General features: G+C 56.8%; 1 protein-coding gene across 10 annotated transcripts in view; it reads right to left on the bottom strand.

The window, feature by feature from the left end:
• The window catches only part of RAP1GAP (RAP1 GTPase activating protein), a 49,144-nt gene that overhangs the window by 19,258 nt on the left and 5,304 nt on the right, over nucleotides 1-24,582 (bottom strand). For 5 of the 10 annotated variants that reach the window (XM_058676425.1, XM_058676415.1, XM_058676433.1 and 2 more), the window contains exons 3-6: nucleotides 7,575-7,668; nucleotides 2,007-2,042; nucleotides 1,180-1,227; nucleotides 143-181 (exon numbers count right to left, since the gene is read on the bottom strand). In XM_058676425.1, coding sequence (XP_058532408.1) covers nucleotides 143-181; nucleotides 1,180-1,227; nucleotides 2,007-2,042; nucleotides 7,575-7,668 — 217 coding nt within the window. Of the gene's footprint in view, nucleotides 1-142; nucleotides 182-1,179; nucleotides 1,228-2,006; nucleotides 2,043-4,182; nucleotides 4,423-7,574; nucleotides 7,669-24,582 lie in introns of those variants that run through there. The other 5 variants (XM_058676454.1, XM_058676449.1, XM_058676465.1 and 2 more) reach the window with 4 other exon arrangements.

The following is a 24,582-nucleotide window of genomic DNA, read 5'->3' on the forward strand; positions in this document are numbered from 1 at the left end:
CTGGGAGCATGACCTTGGTCCACGTGGCCTAAGGATTCAAGCAGACCTGTAAACCAAGTCTCCAGCACCTCGGACAAGGTCTGGAGCCAGGTTCCAGGGGTGGGAGAGGGATGCCTGAGGGATGCTGAGTCCAGCTGAGTACCTCGTGGACACTCGGGTAGGGAATGTAGTCCTCTTCCGTCTGCAAAACACAGGCAAGTTAGAGGCCCAGCTGCAGGGGGAGGGGTTGCCACCTGCATGCTGCCCAGCTTCCCTAGCCTATGGAGTCTCATCTGCTCAATCACCCATGACTGGGAGTGTGCACAGCATATACCCCCTTGCCTTGGCATGACCTCCAAGATTGGGGCTGGGACCAGCCTAGTTCACTGAGTGCTGGCATCTTTTGAGGCTCTTGCAGATTGGGGAGAGGAGGCAAGTTCCCTCTGTGGAAGAAACGGCTGGGCCCCTGGAGACCCTGTGCCTCAGACCCTGTGCCATAGCTGCCAGGGTCTGAGGCAGCCTGACCAGAGCGGAGCCAAGAGGTGGTATTTGCAGCACGCTCCCCAGAGCCACTACTACCACTAGGCTGGGGTTATGCTCTGGGAACTTGTGTCTTGAATAAAGCCTAACCCACCAGCCTTGGCACAGCTGCCAATCTCCTAGTGTTACTGAGGTCCCTAATCACGGAGAACCATGTGCCCATCTGCAGGGACCGCCCCCCCCCCCCGGCCTGAAAGCTGGGCCTTAAACTGGCAGCCAACAGGTACAGCTCTATCCCTGCCCCAGGGGCATCCTGCAGCAGGAGATGCTGGGTCCTGGGTGTGAATCCTCTCACTCTGCCACCATGACAGCCTTCAGAGAGAATGTCTGCTTCTGAGGGTTAAGGACTTGCATTTTGGGGTGGGGCAGACTGCAGAGGCAGGGCCTGAGGCAAGGCAGGAGCTGGAATGAAGGTCCCCAGTCACTGGACGAGGAGGGGTCTTCCATATCATGTAACTCCTGGAGGGCAGGGCTGCGCATGCCCTTTACCACAACCCCCCCCACCAACCAGCCAACCCCTGGCTCCCATGGAGACTTCACTAGGAGGTGGGGAGGTTCTGGCCTCCACCATGATGGGCAGCTGTGGTCACAACTCCCAGGCCCTACCTTAGACATCCTCCCCCACTACCATCCTGGAAGCAGCTGGCCTAGCCCACCTACTTTGAGTGGTGGTGGGAAGGAGCATCGCTGTTCATCCATCCTGCTTCCCTGCAAGAGAAGAAGCACCTATCACTCTCCCATGCCAAGCCAAAGCAGAAGGCCCTCGGAGGGGCCCTGGGCAGGGGGCTGAGCCTTTCCCTGGCCTCCTTGCAGGGTGTCCGTGCTGGTGGTAACCTGGGATGGTGCAGACTGTGGCAAATAGGGTGGGGCGGGGAGCTCAGCATGGGAATGGCATGAATGCTGACTTGTGCCTTGCTGCTGGGAACGGGGACGGGGAAGACACGTGTGCCTGTGTGGGTGTCAGGGGAGGTTACTGCAACACAGAGACGGGGGTGGGGCGAGGGAGTAGGGGCAGGAGAGCGAGGGCAGCATACGGTGACCTGACATCAGGGAACACTCTGAGATTGGTTGAAGCTAGGGCCTGTGAGACCACGTCTGGAGGGTAGGCAGGGTTCAGGCACCAAGACAAGGCTGTACTCCAGACACCTCCCGTACGTGCAGCTCTGGCCCCTGGCATTTGTCCCCTCCTATCTGCAGGTTCTGCAGAGGATCCCATAGCACCCCTTGGGGTATGTAGGGGTGGATAGGAGACCTACCCAGGGATGGAGCTTGGATGGCTCCTGCATCCAAGACTGAGGTCGGGCATTGCTGGACTCCTCCCTCTGGCCCGCAGAAAAGGGACTCTGGACCAGAGCTGCTACCACCTTCTCCTGGCCTGTCCTCTGGCTGGAGGCAGAGCAAGGGTCCCCACTTTGGCTAGCCCCCCTCCCCACTCCACTCCAACTATCTATGCAGCTCCCCAGGATGGGTTAGAGAGCTTGCCTCACCTGCATCTTTTCAATCATTTCAAACAGGTCTGTGTTCTGCAACAGAGACAGGGAGAGCCAGGTCAGTGTGGAGGGCTCTGGCAGACCCTGCCACGCCCCGAGTCTCCTCCCTCCCCCAGCTATGCCCAACCCCTGCAGCACCTATCCCAAGAGCAAGAGGGAGCCCAGGAGCCTGCTGGTACGGGGTTCCGGGCAGGCGACCTGCAGGTCTGACCAGGCCAAATTTACATCCAGAGGTCAGAACTCCACTCCTGGGGTGCCACTGCACTCGCATCTCTTCCCTGGGACAGTGTCCCCATGTCACGGCAGGACTCACAGTGCCAGCTCGGAGGAGGCCGAGATGAGCCCAAGCGGGCTTCACAGGAGGGTCTGGGGTCTCACCCATCTCCCTGAAGGAGGTCATACACGATAAACCTCGACTGCAGGCCACTGCTCAGACTGCCCCCACCCCAGGCAGAGTGGACTGGGGACTCTTTGGGAGCGCAGATGCTGGAAAAGGCTGTGGTGGCTTACTACTTGCCTGTGAGCCCACAGGCACCTGAACCAGGCTAGAGACAGCCCGTCAGGGGACTAGCGAGGGCACACACAGGGTTAATCCGGCGTCTGCCAGCTGCTGGCAGCCCTGGCCTGTCCAGCATCAACTCCCTACCAGCCTTCCAGGAAGGCGGCATCCTTGCTGGCTGGGGCTGGGGGCTGGGCCTGGGAAGCCCCCAGAGGCTTTGGGATGGTGCCCCTCCCCCAGCACCTCCAAGGCTCAACTCAGGCAGTTCCTGCAACCCAGTGGGGGCACCGCCTGAGCTCATACACATGTGCTGTGGGGTTGTGTATCCGGAAACACACACACTCTCCCCCTCCTGCTTGCTGCTCAGTAGACACACACACACAGTCGGCATGTTCATGCTGAGACTCAGTGCAATATGTTAACACAAAAATACAGATGCTAACACATACTACAGATGCTAGCATCCTGAATTACACAACACAGATGCACACACTCAGGTCCATGTCCCAAGAGACACAAAGGCAACACCACACACCGACACTCACACAGGAAGCTACTCCAACACCACATACTCTCCATGTCAGACACTCAGAGGTTCAAGAGACACAGAGCCCCTCTTGCACCACAAGCCCACCATGCCCTGCGGAACAGCCGTGCCAGACCCCATCCCACCACAGACATGGGAGTTTTGAGAAACCAGGCAAGGAAGAAGCATCTGGCAACCGTGCAAATGGTTTACCTGAATGGATGAGGGGCACAGGCCTAACCTCAATCCCCACACTCACTACATACCCAGGGGGGCCCTGGTAAACCTCAAGTGACATGTCAGGTACCCCACACGCATGCTCTGAGGCTTGTTTACAGAGACACGACTCCCTATGCCATCCACATGGGAGCCCCAGGTTGACGGGCCCCTACAGCCACACAATTCCAAGAGGCACTCAGCAGATGGCACAGACGCACCTGCAGTCCAGGCAGACCGACACACCTGTCAGCCTAGCACACTGCCTAACAGCAACCCCAACAGCTGCTCCTGCGGCAGCCAGCGGCCACCTTCAGACCAGCGCAGTCCTAGCACCCCACAGCCACGGGAGCCCCACGATATCCCTCCAAGGCACCCCATACCGAGCTACCAAACCTGGCCAGGAAAACAATGAGGTACTCCTTGCTACCCCCCGCCATCACATCAACACTGACACATGGTACTGTCATTCAGACAGTACACACGGCACAAGCAGCTCCCACAGTTACAGCCTGCTAAGGAGAAGCCAACGCCCTCCCTGACACCGGGTGAGGGCTGTGGGTCGTGTGGCCCAGAGGGAAACATCTTACAAAGTTACTCTCCAACATTCAGTCCCCCGAAAAAGGACGGGGGGAAGGGCGGAGAGGTCCCCATGCCAGGGCACACGCTTTGCCACTGTTGTCCGAGCTTCGGTGCCCCACGCGTGTTCCGTGGGCAGCTGCAGAGAGTCCCGAGGTCCAGGACCCGAAAACAGGGGTGCGCCCAGGGGCCGCCCAAGAGCCCGGTGTCTGCCCAGAAGCTAAACACACCCACTATGACCGACGGAGCCTTGCACACCCCTCCCTGGCTCAGGCACCCAGCTCCACCAAAGTCCCGACAAGTCGGGACCCCGGGACCCCCTAGGCCAGGCCAACCGGCGCCCGCGTCCTCACCTGCCAGACGGCCCCAACGGGCAACGAGCCCCTACGCGGACGACCGAGGGGCGCAGGGGGCCGCGGCTGCGCCATCCCGAGCCCGGCCCGGCCCCCGCCCCGGCGGCGCTTCAGCTGGCCCGCAGGCTCTGGCCCGCACGCGCCTCGGCTCGGGCCCCGCAGAGCCGAGCTCCGCGCCCCCGGCTCTCGGCGGCAGCGGCGGCGCTGCTTGCGCTGGGCTCGCCGGGCGGCCGGGCCCGGAGGGGGCGGGACGCCAGGTACGGGCGGCGCGGGGCCGGGGCGGAGCAGCTGCCTGGGGCGGAGCCTCTGCGTCCCCGCCCCGCTGGGCAGCCGGGCCCGGCCCGGGCCTCCGGGCACTGCGCCTGCGCACCCTGGCCGGCGCGCTGGAACCGGGCGCGAGGTGCTGCCCCAGGGGTCCCCACCCACCACTCCTCGATCTCCCGGATTCTGGATACTCTGCCTCGGGGCCTCAAGGACGTAGTTCTTGGGACAGACTGGGTCCTTTGCAAATTCCTCTCAGGAGGTACAAATGTCACCCTTTATACAGATGGGAAGACTGATTGCAAGAGGTGAAACAGAAGAAGGAAAAGCAGGGATCCAAGGAAAGGGCTGAAGCTGCTCTTCCCCGCTCCTCCCCTCCAGCACAGCCCCAATGGCTGCCAGTGGCTGAGCCCAGTGCCTCCCTTCCCTGTGCCAAGGCAGGGTAGCAAGGAGGACTCCAGCAGACCAGAAACAAGTGCGTTCCCACTCCAGCCTTGCTTCAGCTTGCTGAGGGACCTTGAGTGAGTGAGTCCCTGCCACTTCTCTGGGCTCCATGTTCCTCTTCACAGACCTTTTAGCTGCCTCTGTGGTGAGCCCCTGGCCTGGCCTGGCAGCTGTACATAGGGCCACACTTCCCGAGCTGTGGCCCAGTCACCAGCAGTTGCTTTGGCCGCCAGGACCTCTGCAGCATCTATGCCCCCGGGGCCAAGGGTTCCTGGAAGGAAGCTCCACACCTTCCTCTCCCCTCCCCAGACCTGGCCCTGGGTCAGGGCCGAGCCTGGAGAGGCGGTGGGAACTCCAGAGATCTGTGTTCCAGACAAGATACAGCTTCGGTTTTAATAATTAACAGCAGCAAATATTGATTTACACAGCCACTTGCAGGCCTGAGCGTTTCCGGGCACCCATTGAAATGCAGCCAGAGCAACATCCCTTCCCACACCGCCTCTGGGGGAGGCGAAACCTGCCTGCATCACGGAGGTGCCTGGGTGGGAGGAGCAGAGGGTGTGTGTGTGTGTGTGTGTGTGTGTACACGAGAGAGACTCCAAGACAGGAAGTGGCTGTACACGGATGTGCTGTGTTCCACGTGAGTGGGAATGCCTAGGTGTGCGTGGTTGTGTGTGCACACATGTGCAGGTGTCAGAGTGCACTGACACATACATCAATGTCTCTACAGAGGCGGGTAGGCTGCGGACTGTACAAGGATACAGACTTCTGAGTCCAGAGTGGAAAAGCCCTGGCAAGGGGAGGGCTGTAACTGGTGGCTCAGTGTCCATGCAAATAGGGATTTCCCAGAGGGAAGGGGACATCCCCTCTGGGTGCTGGTCCGTACAGCACCTGGGAAGACAGTGAAGCTGAGACAGCCATTCGGTGTCCTAGCTTCTGCTCCCAAAACAGTTTCCTGGTCGTTGCCCAAGGGCATGCTGGCGGGGCAGGTAGAAAAGGACTGCTCCCTCTGGGTTACAGTCAGGAAAACTGAGGCCCAGAAATGGACATGGGCCTGCTAGTTGGCCCGGGAGGGAGGAGGGTCACTGACCCCTCAGAATGGCTCCATCAGCGGCCCTGGGGGAGGGGCATCCTGAGCCTGGGTACTCTCAGGCCACTGCTAGCTCCTTAAGGGTCTCTCCAAGCCCAGCAGCCCTCCCTCGTTGGAGGAAGACAGTCCTCAGACTAAGTCTTGATTCTGTAGTGGGAGTGGATTAGGAGTCTGCCATCTGAGCTGTAGTGGTACAAACAGGTTTCTAGCCAGACTGGGTGGCCAGGAAGGGTGAAGGGAAGCTGCTAGAAAGCCACCCTCAGGCTGTCTGGGCATGCACTGGGCTACTCCAACCTCCACTTCCTGATGGGAAGGTTGAAGTTGAGGTTGGGGGGAGCTATGGTCCAAGGGCACACAGCCCCAGGTGAGCAGCCAGGCCTCAAGTTTCTTCCAGCCAGGCCCTGAGGAAGCCTTGGGGTGTTGCCCAGACAGGAAAGCAGGGGAGGGTCTCCCCAGAAATATCCATCTGCTGCTGCCAGCACTGCCACTGGGAACCTTCCTGCTGGTGGCAGTCCCATATCTAGACACCATTGCCCTCCTGGCTGGGGAAACGTGCCTGGCCCTGCCTCCGAGCCAGAGCTCTGAGGGAGGAGCCTGGCATATCCTGTTTCTGCTATGTCCCAACTGTGTGACCTTGGGAAAACCACTTCACCCCTCTGAGCACCTGGGACCTGGGCCTCCGTCTGCAGAATGCCTGCCATCCTGGGTTCAAGAGAGGCCTGAGAGGCCCGACTGTCCATGGCATGTACTCAGAACTGCACAGTGAACTGCCCGTGTGCGGGCACACTACCCCCATGCATGACAGATGTCATAAGGCCAGGCCCTCTGGCCACACCACACAGTTGCATCCAGTCCTGGCATTCACCTTATGTGCTTCTAGGCAAGTTTACTTAAACTGAGCTCTTTGAGCCTCAGTCTTCCCATCTGCAAAATGAGACTGAACTGCTCCTGCATAGTACTTAGAGCTGGTGGATGGAACCAGCGACAGCCTGGAAGGCACGGAGTACTTACCCGGCACACAGATCTCGATAAATCCGAGGGGGCTTCTCCAGGCTCACTATGAAAAAACTACACATGGATTTCCAAAATGCTTTGCCTCAAAAGAAACTTAGATTCTGTCCTGACCTTGCACAAACTTTTGGAAGCATCCTCAAGCTAGGCTTATGACTGGCGTTTGCACCCCCAGCACAAGGTTTGGCACAGAGCAGGTGCTGGGCAAACACTTGATTCTGGCGATTACAGCCTCATCCCCAGGGCTCTGACTTGGTGCCAGTCCTTGGACATGGATTATTTTACTGGCCCTTTTCCCTGTCATCCACACAACAGCCCTGCCAAGTGGGTACCATCCTTATGCCTGACTTGCAGGTGCAGAGACGGGCGGCAGTGGTGAGCAGGCAGATGAGGAAGATGAGCTGCATGGCCAATTTATCTCCAGCTGCTTGGCTTAGGTCACCCTAAGCTGGGCTGTCTCAGGGAGTATCCAGTCAAGGGAGTGGCGTCCCTTGGGGGCTGAGCCCCTAACATACAGGTCTGCTCCCTGGTACCTCCTGGAAGAAACCCCCAAGTCAGGAGTGCTGGAAGGGCAGGGGGCACTTACCTTAAGGTAGGGTGAAGCAGTACGTGAGGGACCCAAGCCCCCTGGTGACAGGTCTAGTGCCTGAGGGAAGCGCTGGTTCTGCCCATCACTCCTCCTGGAAGAGAAAAGGAGTCTGGAGTCAGAGAGGGCCCCAAGTTGGGTGATGTGGAACCTCTGGGAGGAAGAGGTCCTGGATTCCTGGGGTGGGGCCTCCCTAAGACCAGCCAGAGAGCTGGCAGGTCTCTCTTGGCATCTCACTGGGCTTCTGCTAAGAGGAGGCCCACAGCCCATTCTGAAGCTGGGCAGAGCCCATGGCAGTGAGAGCAACTGCTGAGGGCCGTCTCCTGGGCTGAGCTGGGTGCCCAGGCTCACCCCGGCCTCCCAGGATAAGGCAGGCAGCAACCCTAGAGCCATGAGACCAGTCAAGTTGCCAGGAGCTGGGGTCTGGCTCTTCTTTGTGGGTGGCAGGATCCCAACTACTGAGCCCATCACCTGCTGCTTAGGGTGCACATTAGTGGGAAGCTGGATTGGAAGCAGAGCCTGGACTCGAACCTAGGAACTGAGATACAGGATGCAGCATCCCACGCAACAAATCAACCACTGTAGCCCACGCCAGCCTCCACTGCTGTTATTCATGACAATCACAACAGCTGACGCTCCTGTGCCTGCTCTGTGCCAGGCCCTGCTCAGCCTCTTTCCAGGCCCGAGGGCACGAGTGCCTCACCACACTGGCATTCACTTTATGGATGAGGACCTGCTTATACACAAGGGCCCCATGGTCAGCAGCCAGCAGCCGTGCGAGCCCCATGCGACTTCACACCCACGCCCCTCCCTAAGGAAGGCCAGCAGGTCCGGTGAGGGTGAAGTCAGCGCTGTCAACCCAGCAAGCCTGCAGAAGCCACCTCATGCGTCAGGCAGAGCAAGTGTCTGGTGCAGCCTGGGAGCAGGAGCCCAGGGCCAGGGGAGCAGGCCTGGCTTCTGTTGCTGCTGAGGGCCACGTTGGCATGGGCTGGTCTCATGAGGGTGAGTCACCCTCTGGATGATCCTCAGTGGCTCACGATGGTGATGGTGATGGTGGCGGACTTGAGTCCGGTGGAACTAGGAGTGCCACGCCCCAGGATGGGACAGGCAGGACTCTGAGGAAGTTCTGGACACCCTCTTCCAACTGCCCCTAGGCCCAGAGGAACCACCCACAGTACCTGCTTCAGCCTAGAGATGCTGCCATTGGAAAACAGGGTCTGTGCTGGGCAGTGCTGGACCCCAGAGAATGACTATAGTAACAGTTACATTGCAAGCCTGTAGCTTCAGTGTGGGGAGATCTGCTCAGGGACCCCCTCAGCCTGTATCCCCCCAAAATCCATCACTGGGCCTGGGCACCTTGGAGGCACTCACTTAATGAATATTTTCACATTCACTCACACTGGGTAAACTTAGCTGCCCCTTATATATGTGTTGATTGACTGAATGAATGAAGAGTTGCTGAGGGTTTTCTTTTCTTTAAGATTTATTTTATTTGGGGCCCAGCGGCGTGGCCTAGAGGCTAAAGTCCTCGCCTTGAACGCCCCAGGATCCCATATGGGCGCCGGTTCTAATCCCGGCAGCTCCACTTCCCATCCGGCTCCCTGCTTGTGGCCTGGGAAAGCAGTGGAGGACGGCCCAATGCATTGGGACCCTGCACCCACGTGGGAGACCCGGAAGAGGTTCCTGGTTCCTGGCTTCGGATCGGCACAGTACTGGCCGTTGCGGCTCACTTGGGGAGTAAATCGATGGACGAAAGATCTTCCTCTCTGTTTCTCCTCTTCTCTGTGTATCTGATTTTCCAAGGAAAATAAAATAAAATCTTTTTTTAAAAGATTTTTATTTATTTTATTACAAAGTCAGATATACAGAGAGGAGGAGAGACAGAGAGGAAGATCTTCCATCGGATTCACTCCCCAAATGGCCACAATGGCCAGAGCTGAGCTGATTCAAAACCAGGAGCCAGGAGCCAGGAGCTCCTCCAGGTCTCCCACACAGGTGCAGTGTCCCAAGGCTTTGGGCTGTCCTTGACTACTCTCCCAGGCCACAAGCAGGGAGCCGGATGGGAAGTGGAGCTGCCAGGATTAGAACCGGCGCTCATATGGGATCCCAGTGTGTACAAGGCGAGGATTTCAGCTGCAAGGCTACCGTGCCAGGCCCAAGGGTTTTCAAGCAAGGGACTAGCTCGACACAGTCTGCTGCAGCTTACAAGGTATATAGACATGGAGTGAGACCGGGAGCTAGAAGAGGCGAGGGCACTGGAGAGAGGGCCAAAGAGAAATGTCCACAGCAGTCCACTACAGCTCCAGGGGGACTCTGTTGAGACCGTGTGCCTGGATCTTGCCAAGCATGTCACACCCTCACCACGGTGCTAAGAGGTTGGTTTTATTTCTTCCCATTTTACAGTCTGAGAAACTGAGGTGCAGAGAGGTGAAGCCACTTCCCTTATCAAGTGGGTGACTCAGATAGAATTGAAAATTTATGCTGGGCCTGGCATGATGGCTCAATGGCTAAATCCTTGCCTTGCAAGGTCCAGGATCCCATATGGGTACCAATTCGTATCCACCTCCCTGCTTGTGGCCTGGGAAAGCAGTCGAGGATGGCCACAGGCCTTGGTACCCTGCACCCATGTGGAAGACCCAGAAGAAGCTCCTGGCTTTGGATTGGCTCATCTTTGGCCATTGTGGCTACTTGGGGAGTGAGACAGTGAATGGAGAATCTTTCTGTCTCTCCTCTGTATATTTTTGATCTGCCTTTCCAATAAATTAAAAAGAGAAGAAAAGAAAATTCCTGCCATGAGTCAGTATTGTGGCATAGCACATAATGCTGCTGCCCGCAAGGCCAGCATCCCATATGGACACTGGTTTGGTTTCCAGCTGCTCCACTTTCAATCCAGCTTCCTGCTTCTGGCCTGAGAAAAGCATGGACAATGGCTCAGGTATTTGGATCACTGATACCCATGTGGGGAACCTAGCAGAAGCTTTGGGCTCCTGGTTTCAGTCTGGCCCAGTGTCAGCTGTTTGTTGTCTTCTGGGGAGTGAACCCGCAGATAAAAGATCTCTGTCTCCCCTCTCTCTGTAACCCTGACCTTCAAAGTAAATAAATACATTTTTGAAGATTTATTTATTTATTTTTAATTGGAAACTCAAATATACAGAGAGGAAGATCTTCTGTCCGATGATTCACTCCTCAAGTGGCCACAATGGCCAGAGCTGCGCTGATCCGAAGCCAGGAGCCAGGAACTTCCTCCATGTCTCCCATGCTGGTGCAGGGTCCCAAGGCCCTGAGCCATCCTCCACTGCTTTCCCAAGCCACAAGCGGGGAGTTGGATGGGAAGTAGATCAACCGGGATATGAACCAGCACGCCCATATGGGATTTTTAATGAAGTTCTCAGTTCTTTACTGAGATGGCCACCTGGTCTGTCAGTTGCACCCTGTTCATGAAACATGCTAGCATGCTTGCCACCATCCTCTGGATCACATCTGAATTCTCTCTTGCTGGGACACAAGTACCCTGAATGATCCATCCCTGGTAAAGTATTGGCGCCACCGTGGAGCACTGAAGAGAACCAGTGGTGTTGGGCTTGTGGCACAGCGGTAAAAGCTGCTGCCCACCGGCATTCTATATGAGTGCCAATTCGAGTCCCAGCTGTTCCATTTCTGATTCAGCTTCCTGCCAATGTGTCTGGGAAAACAGCAGAGGATGACCCAAGTTCTTGGGCCCCTGAAGCCACGTGGGAGACCCAGAAAAAACTCTTGGAGTTTGAGAAGTGAAGCAGTGAATGAAACATCTCTCTGTCTCTGTTTCTCCCTCTATGTAACTCCGCCTTTCAAATAAATAAATAAATAAATAAATCCAAGGGCCCGGCACGATGGCCTAGCAGCTAAAGTCCTCGCCTTGAACACGCTGGGATCCTGGTTCTAATCCCAGCAGCCCCACTTCCCATCCAGTCCCTGCTTGTGGTCTGGGAAAGCAGTTGAGGACGGCCCAAAGCCTTGGGACCCTGCACCTGCATGGGAGATCAGGAAAAGGATCTGGGCTCCTGGCTTCAGATCGGCACAGCACTGGCCGTTGCAGTCACTTGGGGAGTGAATCATCGGATGGAAAATCTTCCTCTCTGTCTCTCCTCTCTGTATATATCTGACTTTGCAATAAAAATAAATAAACCTTAACAAAAACAACAACAGCAAAGCAAGTAAGCTCATGCCCTTGGTCTAGCAGTGACAGTGCCTGTGAGGGGAAGGGCAGAGGTTGCTCAGGGGTCAGGAAGTCCCAGGATTGAGGCCCAGGTGGGGCTTGGCCTTGGCACTGTCTCTGCAGGCCTGGGTGCCAAGGCAGCTCTCACTCATCATTAGACAATGGCTACTGCAAGTCAGCTGTGGCAGCTCCCTAATTCAGTACCCTTCCAGAACTCCCTCAGCCTCCATGTCCCTGTCCCTCAGGACTGTTCACAAGGGAGGCCTCACAGGGCAGTGGGCTCTGGCTTCCATCAGGACACTGTCCCAGGGCCCTGGTACTCCAGGTGCCAGTTCTGTCCTTACCAGGTCACTCCATCTACAAAGCCACTGCAGCGGCCACAGGGCAGGGAAGGCCAGGAAACTGGAGGCTGTGGTCTCTGAGGAGGTGAGAGAAGGGCATTAAGGACAACAGGCCAGTGTGCCTGCGCCTGGTACCACCTTGCTTCAGACCCACAGCTTCCCCACCCCAAGGCAGGTGCATGAGAAAATGGTGGTTCACAAAGATCTACTCTCTTGCCCAAGGTCACCCAGTTCATGAGCAGAGTGGTATCTGACCCCACGTTTGTCGACTCTAGAGCCAGGATGGAACTTCCTAACCAATCCTGAGGCCTAGTGGCCAAGGGGATCGAGCCAGCCAGGTGTGTCTGGGGGGAGGTGATGGGAGGTGAGTAGCAACCTACCAGCAGCCTCTGTGCTCCCTGCTGATTTTATTGCCTCCAAGTGGGGACAGAAGGCGTGGGGGCAGGTTACTTGTCCACAGTCACACACAGCAAGTGAAAGTCTTGGGATCTGGAGCTGTGCCCTTTCCTGGGCCCAAGTGCCATCCCTTGCTGCCACACTGCACTGCCTCTCCCTGCACAACAGCTGCTCAGGAAGCCCCACCTGCCTCCAACCAAGCCTGAGCTGTCCAGCACCTTGCAGCTCACTCAGGCATTGTCACCTTAAGGTATCAGACTTCTCTCCAGATGAGAGAACTGAGGTTCAGAATTGTTGAGGGACAAGTCCAAGGCCACACAAGGGGGAAAGGGCAGGACTGAGGCACAAATCCAGCCCAGGTCCCCTCCACCACCTACGTTCCAGCTGCCCTAGTCTCTGTCCTTGGCCTCCTACCCGTCACAGCCCTGGATTGTGCAGCCGCTGCCCACATCTCCCCTGAGTCCAGCTCCAGTCCCTCCTTGCCCATTGCCCTCTCCGACACATGAAAAGGCCTCCATAGCCCAACTGCTAACTCGCCCAGGGTCACACAGCAAGCTGAAGCTACCTGGAGTCTGGGCCAGACACAACTGGGGTCACCTTCAGACCCTGCAGCTGCAGTCACTAGCCACCTAGCCCCACTCCCTCCCAGCAGAGCGAGCTCTGGTGCTTCCCAGATAAATGGCAAAGCATGGGGAATAGGGGTGGGGCTCGCTCCTAGCTAGGATGGGCCAGGCCAGAAGCTGCTGCTGCTGACAGCTCCCGGGTTTCCTGGCAACTGTCATGGCACTGTCTCCCCCTCCCTTATCTGTATATCAGGTAACAATCATCATCACACAGCAGGTGTTGGGAACACAGCTCGGGCACTTCTCAAAGCCTCTTTATCTGCTCTGGGGCTCTCCCCGGAACTGGAGTGGGAGATAAGGCGGTCCCTATGATCCCCAATTCCCAGCAGGGCAAACTGAGGCTTGGTTACCCAACAAGGAGGGAAGTAGATCAGGGATGCAAAGGCAGACCTTCCACTGGCCCAAGACTCCTGATGCACCTCCAGGGCTCAGGAGATGAGCTCTAGCCTGGGAGGGGACAGGTGGCCAGGTGCCTCCCCCCCGTGCACCAGATGGTGGGAAGGTCCTGCCTCCTCTCCATCCCCAGCATACACCATGGAGATGTCATTGCTCCTGGGAGAACCCAGCCTGGCAGGGCACCAGAAAAAAGCCAGTGAGTGTGTGTGTGTGTGTGTGTGTGTGAGAGAGAGAGAGAGAGAGAGACTTGTCCCTTCTGTCAACCAAAGGTGCCTGCCCTGGAGGAAAGTCTCAGGGGGTCTGGTTCCTGCAGACCCTCCCCTTCCCGTCCCGCCCCAGGCACCCGGTCCAAGCCTTGTTCTGGCCTCTAATGTGGGCCCTTTTCCAGCCAAGCCTGGCTGCTTCGCACATGTGGTCCCCAGCTCCCTCTGCCTCCTTCTGTGCTTGGTGAACCATGCAGCACTAAAATTACATCAAACAGGTGAGTCTCTGCTGGCTGCAGCAGGTGACCTGTGACCACCAAGGCAGGCAGGGCTTGGTGACAGGGAGCAAAAGGGCTGGACTTGCGCACACCTGCAGGGAATCCAGGTGTGGCAGCCAAGAGGGTGGAGGAGGGCTGTGCCAGACGGCAAACACAGAGTCAAGGAGGCTTGGCAGGGGGTTAGCCCAGGATGGGGCCGGTGGGGGGCGGAGGGTGCTCAAGTGCATTGGAAGTTAGGGGAGGGAGACTTGGACCCAGGTCCCTTGTCTCTCTGGCCTTCACGAGACCACTGGATCCTATCCACCTGGCCACTCATGGGACAGAACAGAAAACTCTGAGTGAGAAAGGGGTTATGAAGCCCACCCATAACCTGCCCACCTCCAAGACTACTAGAACCTGGGTCTTTTGCCACTGTGGGTGGGCATCAGGTGTGAGGCCAACTCTCATCAAAAGCCAGAGCCCAGCAGTGGCACCGGAACTGCCCCTCCCAGGGGGCCACAGAGGCCCTTTGTTTTCTGAGCTCACCCAGCTGGCACTGGCTCCCCAAGGCTTGACCCTGCCCCTGATAAAGTGCCAGGGCAGGTGGCCAGGGTGAGCCAGGTGAGCAGGTCTCTGAACCGAGGCCTGGTTGCCTGGTCCCCTTCTCCCCAAACCCACATGGGGCTGGAGAGCTGGATTCAGACCCAGGCAGTTCATGGCTTAGACTTGGGGGGACCATAGTGTAAGGATTGGAAGTGGCTGCTGATGTGACAAAACCAGCTGCTACCACCTTCACCCTATTTCAGAGATATCGAAGCTAAAGCCAGGGTGAGTAGTGGGGGGTGGTTCAAGATGGGCCAGGGCTCTCACAGCCACCAAGGGGCATTGCTGGCCACAGAGAAGAAGAGGCCACAGGCTCCACACACTACATGTATAGGGGAAGCAAGTAGGTGGCCACCGGGGCCCTTGCCCTAGCCCCACCCTGGCTGGATGCCAAGATACCCGGATCCCGGAGCTGGGCCAGGCAGCGGCCTCCTGAGCAAACAAGGAGTTGGCAGCCCTAAGAGGAGGCCATAGGACGGACCCCGCCCGAGGCCCAGCACCCACCTGCTGCCAGGCCAGTGCCTCCCTACCCAGGTGGCCCAAGCCTGACCTAACTCCATGCCCTGTGCACTTCACTGCAACTGACTCCTAGCCTACAGCCAGGGCAGAACGGGGTGAATCTGAGTGGACCCAGCCCTGGTCCTCTACCCCCTGGGGAACAGCGAGTGCACATCACGGCTAGCAGATGGCTTTCATCACAAACCCCTCAACAGTCACCCAAGGGGCACAAGGCAGGCAAAGAGCTTGCCCTGCTTCCTAGAAGACTGGAGCCCACACAGAGGGTAGCAGGCCTGTGGCTCCACCCCCAGCTCCAACCCAATTACCCGGCACCCATCCATGGCGGCACAGGACACAAGCCCCATAGCAGGGCACACCACCCACAGCCCCACCCTCAGCATCCGGGGCCCTTGGGCCCAACGGGGGGACAGCATGGCCCTCCCTGACCCCTGCAGCCCAGGGGGTCTCCTCCTCAGAGCACCACACATTCCTCTGCTCACTCACTCGCGCCATCCCCCTCCCTCACAGCCCCCTGCCTTGGCCTTCATTCCTATGCCCAGTCACTCATTCAGGACACATCTCCAGCCTGACCATGGAGCTGGGTGTTGGCATCAGAGTGAAGAGAGCCCGGATCGTGAGAGCAGAGCCCCGTAACAGCACTCCGCCTATTCTTCCGGAAATCCAGGCTCCTCGGGCTGCACGGCTAGGAGCCTGGGTCCGCCTGCGCTGGCCCCTCATGAATGCAGCCCACTGGCTATGGCCAGGTCACCGCGCACAGACCACCCGAGCCCACGCAAGAGTCCCACAGGGATAGTCAGGTCACTGTTCCTTTACCATGGGCAACGCGGCAAGGCCTGGCAGGCCTAAGCCACCATAACCTTTGCAAGTCTGTTTCTCCACTAGCAATTGGGTCTTGGCCCTGACATCCTCTGGAAGGCAATGAGAGGATGAGGGACTGAAGAGTCAGTCCTCTAGGAACTGGCTGAGAGTGGAACCCTGGGGTGAGCTTCTCCCTGGGGAAGGGACCTGAGCCACCTCCTAGTGGCTAGGCTTTTCTAAGCCTTAGTCTCCTCCTCTGTGAAATGGGATGAGAAAACCTACCTTGCAATGCTGTTGTCTGGAATGTTAGATACCTCATAAATTAGGTATACTCTGCTACACTCAGAGCTAATTATGCAGTAGGTGCTCAACAAATCACTTGTTCCAGCCTGGAGAGTAAGCCCTAGCACACAGCCAAGCTGCCCAGGTCTGAAGCCTAACTGTGCTGCTAAATAGCTCTGTGACTTTGGGTATGTTACGTAACCTTTCTCAGCCTTGGTTTTTCCTTCCAAGAGATGCATTAAGCACAAGCATTTGGCCTCCCATGAAAGAGTGCCCGAGTCAAGCTTCATGCTTGAGTCCTGGGAGGCAAAAGTGAGGGTCCATACCATGGGGTTCCTTCTGCCTACAGGACAGACCTTGGTTGAATTCCCAGTGCTTCAATCACAGCTGGGAGCTCTCAAGGGCATCTGGGGAGTGACCCAGCAGGTGCAAGTACTCATGCATGCATTCTTGCTCACTTGTTCTTTTTCTCCCACAAAAATGAGGCCAACTGCACTGCAGCCTGATATGACTGCTACGAGGATTAAATGAGTCCAAACAGAGCGTGGGGTAAACATTAACCATGGCCATTGCCTGGCCTGGCCTTCCCTTCTTCCTCCTGGCCTTCCCCTGGAAGCTCTGGAGGACTGAGACAGGTGGAGGTGACAACAGGCAAGATCACAGTCCAACACAGAAGCAATGGGATCTGCAGGAGAAAGCCAGGCTACCTTCTCAGGTGCTGGGCCTCCCACCGGACAGATGCTGAGCAAGCCTCCAGGGTGCAGCTGGGGAGAACCCAAGGTGTGGGAGCAGGAGCTGCGGCTGTGTGACCCCACACGGGGAGTCCGACGCCCCTGGGCAATGCCAGGATCTCTGTGGCGGAGGCGAAGGCAGTGGACAAATGCTCATGCCTTTCAGGAAAGGGCCTCCTCCAGCCCTGCTGGTGGGCAGGGACTGCTGCCAGGCCCTTAGCCGATTGTTTGGCAACTCCTTTTCAGTATTAACATGTGCACACTCTTTGGCCAAGCAATGCCACTTCTAGGCATTAATCGTCCGGAAGTGCTTACACAAAAGCACAAAGAGATGGACCAGGGACAGTCAGTGCAGCAGGGTTGGTGACAGCGGCCATCTGGAAGCCACCTGAGGTCCAAACACACGGAGGCATGCGCGGGCCATGGAACATGATGCAGCCAGGACAAAGAAGGACTTTCACGGGACGCGAAAGCTGGCTTACGGCAAATGGCAAGATGAACAAAGCAAGGCGCCCGCAGGCAAACCTCTTTTGTGAAAGTGAAATGTGACATGCCAAGGCGCACTTGACGCATCTCTAAGAAGCACGGGCTTTGACGGCATGTTTCTCTGCAGAGTTTGTACTAACATATTGATAATTTATTATTTTTATAACTGAAAAAAGTTGAAGATGCTTAAAAGCTGAGAGCTTACACCCTGCCCCCTTGGCCTTTCCTGCCGCGGTAGCAGCAGGCCTTAATCACCCCTTATTCAAGGGGGAGGAGCCATGGGGCGCTGGAGCTGGGCTGACATCCTAATCCTCGTGGCTTCTGAAGCCATAGTCTTTCCCCCTTGTTAGGTAGCAAGCAACCTGTTCCAAGGGTCAGGGAAGAGCAGGGCAGGACAGCAGGGGCCCTGTGGGTGGTGGGGGACGCAGGCTGTGCCCTGGCGGCTGGGCTGTCATGTCTCAGCAGCCAGGCCAGTCAGAGTTCACCGCACAGGGACACAGCTGTGTAGCTCATTTGTAAATGCAAACGTAGGCTCTGGTCCCAGCACCAGCTTGGCCCCAAGTTGCCTCAAGCTGATACGTGCCCAGATCCAGCTCTGCCCTCCTTCCCTGCGGCCTTGGGGGTCACCAGGCAGGTGGGCATGTGCTGGCCCAGACCCCTCCTTGGCTTTAGGCATAATTCCCTGTGTGGGTCAACCTGTTTCTGGAAGAATTTGGCCTTGAGGACTGCTCATCACCTTCTCTGGACATCTGTAGGTGAGGGGTCTGGCCAGGGGACCAATGAGCAGACTCCTGACTGCGTCACGCTCCGCTCTGGCTGTGGGGCCTGGAGCGAGTCCCCCTCCTCGGCTTCCTTTGCTCTCAGCGTGTTGACAGTTCCACCCTACAGTGCTCCTGGGGGAATTCAGCAAGATAAAGCACTCCCTGCGCTAGGCGCCACCTGGCACGTGGACCAGAGAGAGGCTCTTGCACGTGACTGCACACGCACATGAGCGTCTGCCAGTGTGGAGGCAGCCAGGGCAGGCTTGGCTGGGCTGGGGGCTGGGCCCCATGGAAGCAGCTGGTGGGGGCAGGGGTGGGTGTCTGACACTCCGGGGAGCGGCTGCGGGTGAGGATGTGGATGAGGTCTGACAGGAGCGTGAAAGGGATGTGGGAGAAGAAGCTCGTGTCTCGACGTGCATGAGTTTGTGTGCGAGCGTGTTCACATTGGAAGGCATCACCCACCTGCCTAAAGGCTTGCACCGCCTGCAGGATGGGACTGCGGCTGCCTCACATAGCCGCCCAAGCCCGAACGCTGTCTGACCTCACGGCAGCCTCCTTTCCGCTGTCCGCATCTGCAGCCCCTTGCACAGCATCTGTCCTGCCTCCTCCCTGCACCTCCAGAGCTGCAGGGGGACCTCTGCTGCCACCCTCACCCTAGGCAGCCTTCTAGAGTCTGTCCTGGGCTTTCAGAGATTTTGCAGTTTGATTTCACTGTGTGGTTAAACCTGACCAGAACCTCCCCCCAGAAAAAAACAGCTTCCTCCAGTGGGGCCTGGGGGCCTAGCCCGGACCGCCCTTGGGACTCCATCTCAGAATGAAACAAACGGGTATGTGGCTATCTCAAAGACTCTCTGACCTTGGGGCTGGTACTGTGACACAGCGCATTAAGCTGCTACCTGTGACACCCATGTCCCGTATCAGAGCACCAGTTCGAGTCCTGGTTGCTCTGCTTCCAATCCAGCTCACTGCTAATGTTTTTGGGAAGGCAATGGGTAATGGTCCAAGTGCTTTGTCCCTGACAACCACACGGGAGATCTGGTTGGAATTCCTGGCTCCTGCCTTCTGCCTGGCCCAGTTGTGGCTGTTGTAGCCATTTTGGAAGTGAACGGCCCTCTTTCTCTGTCTCCCCGCTTCCCTGATGCTCTGCTTTTCAAATCAATAGGCAAGTAAATACTTTTTTTGGGTAAAGATTGATTTATTTATTTTTTTCGAAAGGTAGACTTATAGAGAGAAGGAAAGACAGAAAGATCTTTTGCCCGCTGGTTCACTCCTCAAATGGCCACAATGGCTGGAGCTGAGCTGATCCAAAGCCAGGAGCCAGAAGCTTCTTCTGGGTCTCCCATGTGAGTACAGGATGCCAAGGCTTTGGGCCATCCTCAGCTGCTTTCCCAGGCCACAAGCAGGGAGCTGGATGGGAAGTGGAACAGACAGGACACAGACTGACACCCATAGGGACCCTGATGGTTGCAAGGGGAGGAGTTAACCACTGACCCATTGTGCTGGGCCCGAGAATAAATCTTGATTTTTTTTTAGCATAGTGGCTAAAGTCCTTGCCTTGCAAGCGCCGGGATCCCAGATGGTTGTCAGGTCCAATCCTGGCGGCCCTGCTTCTCTTCCAGCTCCCTGCTTGTGGCCTGGGAATGCAGTTGAGGACAGCCCAAAGCCTTGGGACTCTGTACTTGTGAGGGAGACCTGGAAGAGCTCCTGGCTCTTTGCTTCGGATTGGCTCAACTCCAGCTGTTGCAGCCGCTTGGGGAGTGAATCATCAGATGAAGATCTTCCTTTCTGTCTCTCCTCCTCTATATCTGCCTTTCCAATAAAAATAAATAAATCTTTAAAACAAGAAAAAAAAGATTTATTTTAAGTTTAAAGGCAGATTTTACAGAGGAGAAGCAGAGAGAGAGATCTTCCATTTGCTTTTTCACACCCTAAATAGCCACAGCTGGGAAACAAATCAGCACCCATATGGAATGACGGCACAGCAGGTAGAACATTAGCTTGCTAGACCACCATATAAGTTTCAAATAAATCTTTTTTTTTTTTAAGATTTTTTTTTTTTATTACAAAGTCAGATATACAGAGAGGAGGGGAGACAGAGAGGAAGATCTTCTGTCCAATGATTCACTCCCCAAGTGACCGCAACAGCCGGTGCTGTGCCGATCTGTAGCCAGGAACCAGGAATTTCTTCCAGGTCTCCCACATGGGTGAAGGGTCCCAATGCTTTGCGCCGTCCTTAACTGCTTTCCCAGACCACAAACAGGGAGCTGGATGGGAAGTGGAGCTGCTGGGATTAGAACCGGCACCCATATGGGATCCTGGGGCGCGTTCAAGGTGAGGACTTCAGCTGCTAGGCCACTCCGCTGGGCCTCCCAAATAAACCTTAACAAACAGTAGCAGCTATGGGGCCCAGCATGGTAGTCTAGCGGCTAAAGCTCTCGCTTTGTATGTGCTGGGATCCCATATGGGTGCCAGTTCGTATCCCAGAGACCCTGCTTTCCAACCAGCATCGGATGGAAGATCTTCCTCTCTGTCTTTCCTCCTCTCCGTATATCTGCCTTTCCAATAAAAATAAATAATAAATCTTAAAAAAAAAAAAGTAGCAGCTCTGGGCCATGAGTGGGCTGGGAGAGGCTGAGGCATTCTGGGGTTAGTACCAGGTTGGCTAGCGTAAGAGGGAGAGTGTATATAATAAGCCCTCCATCCATGCCCTTCCTAAGACAGTCAGGCCCAGGGTCTTTGTGCCAGACCCAGCACACCATACCTCCACAGCACACCTCTGGGCAGCGGGGCCAGGCAGGCCAGCCAGGTGAGCTGTGTGGGTTCCACCCCTGCCCGCACCAGCAGCCTGGAGGCCCCACCTTCGGCTCACATCAGCTGGCTCCTGCAATACCAGCCCCAGCCTGGTCTCGCGTGCCTGCCCACAATGGCCTCTCTGCCAGGTCTGCCCCCTGGGCAGCGGGGCCTGAGCACAGGGAAGACAAGCTTCTAACCTCACCTTCTCAGCCACCTCCAGCTGGGCTGTGAGAATGATTTGGAAAGCTCCAGGCTTATGGGGGGAAGAAGGTGTCTTATTCCTGCTCCAAATCCTGGAAACAAGCTGTGCTATGCCCAGACTGCCCACCCCATGCTCTCCCCGACACCACTTTAGCACAGGCTGCTCATTGCCCCTCCCCGCCACCCTCTACCTGTCACCCAACTGCCCATTGGTTTATTCATCTGTTAACTCTTCCTGCACGTGTCACTTTACCATGACCGTCAGGCTCCCTGGTGCACCCCCAGTTCCTGGACTAGCACTTGGTCAAGGTAGGCAAATTCTGCTGCATGGACGAGCACATATGGAAGCCTCCGCAGGGACCCTGTGAGGTGAGTGCTGTTCCTGTTTGCAGGTAAGCACACCGAAGTTACAAGATAAGTGTCTAGTTCAATGTCACACAGCAAAGAGCTGGACTGTGTTAGCGCATGCAGGATCTGCCTCCACCAGACCCACAGTGCCTTAGAGGGTGTCAGGGCTGAACTTGCCACTTGACGGTTAGAAAGTCAGCCTGGAAGAGGGAGACGGACACTCCCCGAGGCGTCATGGCACAGCGTGCCTCTTCCAGCCTGCCACGCACAGCCGAGATGCCAAGGCCACCCCTTCAGAAGCACTTCCTCTGGCCTCTCAGTCACCCGAGCAGGGAGCCGCTGCACCCAGACGATACAAAGGCCAAAAATGAGGCTTAGCTGGGCAAGGACTTTCCAAGGTCACGCTCCAGCCAGCTGGTGCCAACGTCAAGGCCAGTGCCACACCTGGATGTGCCAGCGGAGGACAGTCTCACCTCCTGGCAGGCAGCAGGGCCACTGGGCACCCTCTACAGCTCCAGTCTGTGAAAGTGACAGTGATGACACAGAATTACAATAGCTGGCACCTGGGTTGAGGCCCTGGCACACACGACCTCATTGAATCCCCACAACCATCCGAGAGACAGCAGCAGCTCTGCCCTTGTTTTACAGGCTAGGAACGTGTGCCAGGGGTCCAACCGCCAGTCGCCCAGCCAGCTGTGGCCGAGGCAGCACTGCAGCGCAGGGCCGGGGGCTCAGCGGCAGCAGGGCAGCACAGGCAGGGTCATGCTCAACCTCTGCCTCAGGGCCACAGCACAACTCCCAGAGCTGGGAGGAGAGACAGCGATTGCATAGGGGCCAGTGGAGGCCAGGGTCCAGGGCTCCCTGGGGCTAACAAGGATGTGCCCTGGTGATTTCTGCATCTGCTTTCACCTGCCATGCCTAACTTAGCCCGGCAGCTGCCACCACCTGTTTTCTTCCTCCACATGGCAAACCTTCCATATTCTCTCCGTGGGACATTCTCCTTCACCGCACACACACACATATACCACTTGGCCTACTTTAGTTTCTGGGTCACCTTCCTCCAGGAAGCCCTTCCTGACTTCCAGGTGAATCTCAGTAACCCTCAGGTCTTCCCAATCTGTGCTTGCCACCCTCATTATCACTGCCTGTTTCCTGAGTTCCCCTTCAGACTGAGGACTCAATGACAGGAGTGGCCTGGTCCACCATCCTCACCACCACCTCCCCAGTATTCATTACAGGGTTTGATCCTCAGAGGTCCTCCCCTGACTAAATGTCTACTGAATTAATTTTTTAAAAAGATTTACGTATTCATTTGAAAGGCAGTGTAGCAGAGAAAGAGAAAGAGAGAGAGGGAGATCTTTCCAGCTGCTGGTTCACAGTCCAAATGGCTGCCATGATTGGTACGGGGCCAGGCTGAGCCAGGAGCTGGGCTTTTCTTCTGGGTCCCCCCCAAACATACAGGGGTCCAATGTGCTTTCCTTAGGCACATGAGCAGGGAGCTGGATCGAAAGTAGAGCAGTGGGTCTCTAACCTACACCATAGCGCTGCCCCCGCCACTGACCAACATACTGGATGAGTGGGTGCCAGCCTTGGAGAAGACGCTGAGCTCAGAAAAGCCTTACAGGATCTTGGGTAGCAGCCGCGTGAAGATCTCTGGGACAGACCAGTCCTTCTCAACGTAATCACCCAGAGAGGGAGTCAGATGCTGACACGCACCCTCAACGCTTCCCTCTTAGCAGCTCTGCTCCCATGGTTACAGACGCGTGATGTTCAGAAATGCATGACAGCTTGGCAGGGCCACACAGCAGGTTGGGGAAAGACAGAGGGGTTCCCAAACCCAGGTCTACTTTGCCGCAATCCCCACATCTTTCCTTGCACCCCAAAGGGACCAGACTCTGAGCACCCCTAGGATGGAGAGGCCAGCAGGGCCACCTGATCCAGGATCTCAAGGTGGTAAGAAACCTCTCTGTGGTGCTGAGAACAGCAGCTGAGCACCAAGGGTGTGGTGTGAGTGACACGGGGGTTGCTGGGCCCAAAGCCCACCCACAGGGGTTCCTCCTTTCTTCTGAAGCTACCCAGGACCCTCCCTGAAAGAAGGAGGTCTCAGTTGAGGGGCCCATGCAGGGGGCTTCACACCCAAGGAGGGTAGCCATTCCCAGGATGGGATGTCGCTAGAGGCAGACAGGTGGAGACAACTAGAGAGTCTGGGGTGTCAGCTGGGCGGAAGGGGGACAGCCTGGCCGTGCCCCACTAGGGCCGGTAGGAGCAGAGCTGCAGGGACACAGCCCTGTGCTTAGCACACTGGAAGGCCACTGCAGGTGGCTCAGAGGGAGCACCTGGCTGAGGCAGGAAGGCTCTAGCCCTCAGCCCCCTAGCAGCCCGAAGTGTGACTTCCACGTAGTAAGGCTCCTATTGCTGGGAGTGTGCAAGGAAACCAAGAAGGGACACAACAGGATCAGTCTAGGCAAGCTGGACTTCAAGAGACCCAGGAAACTGCTGAACATGGAAGGACACTTCTCAGGAGTCCTCAGGTGCTTCCATGACCCCTGTAACACTCAGGAGTCATGGACCAATTCTTCGCCAAGCAGGTGGACCCTGGAGAGAACCTCCAAGATCTCCTCCAACTGTGAAGATTCAAAAAGGCCCAGACCTTCTGAGTTTGGAGATTTTACAAAGCCAAGGGTGAATGGTTCTGCACATCAGATGCAAACTCTTATCCCGCAAGACCCTTCTCCATACTCATCCCCACCTCCAACACGCCCAGCTGCACTGAGCCTAGGAGACACTAAACTCCCCGCACACTCTCAGCTCGGCCTGTGCACCTGCTGCTCCCTGTCCGGACACCCTCCCCCATCTCACATGACACATATTAGTTCAGCTCCCACCTCTTCTGAAAGGTCTGCCAGGACGACTCCATCCCCCAGCTGTACAGGACAGGGGTGAAAAGCAAAGCATAGCTTGGTTAAGAGATGTGAGCAGGTGACTTAACCTCTCTCTGCCTGTTTCCTCAGCCCCAAGCCAGGGATAACAACAGGACCTGCCCCACGGGGCTGGTGCAGGGCCAAGGTCATGGAG

Source organism: Ochotona princeps, chromosome 2 (assembly GCF_030435755.1).
Source record: "Ochotona princeps isolate mOchPri1 chromosome 2, mOchPri1.hap1, whole genome shotgun sequence".
In the NCBI taxonomy this organism is placed as follows: Eukaryota; Metazoa; Chordata; class Mammalia; order Lagomorpha; family Ochotonidae; genus Ochotona; species Ochotona princeps.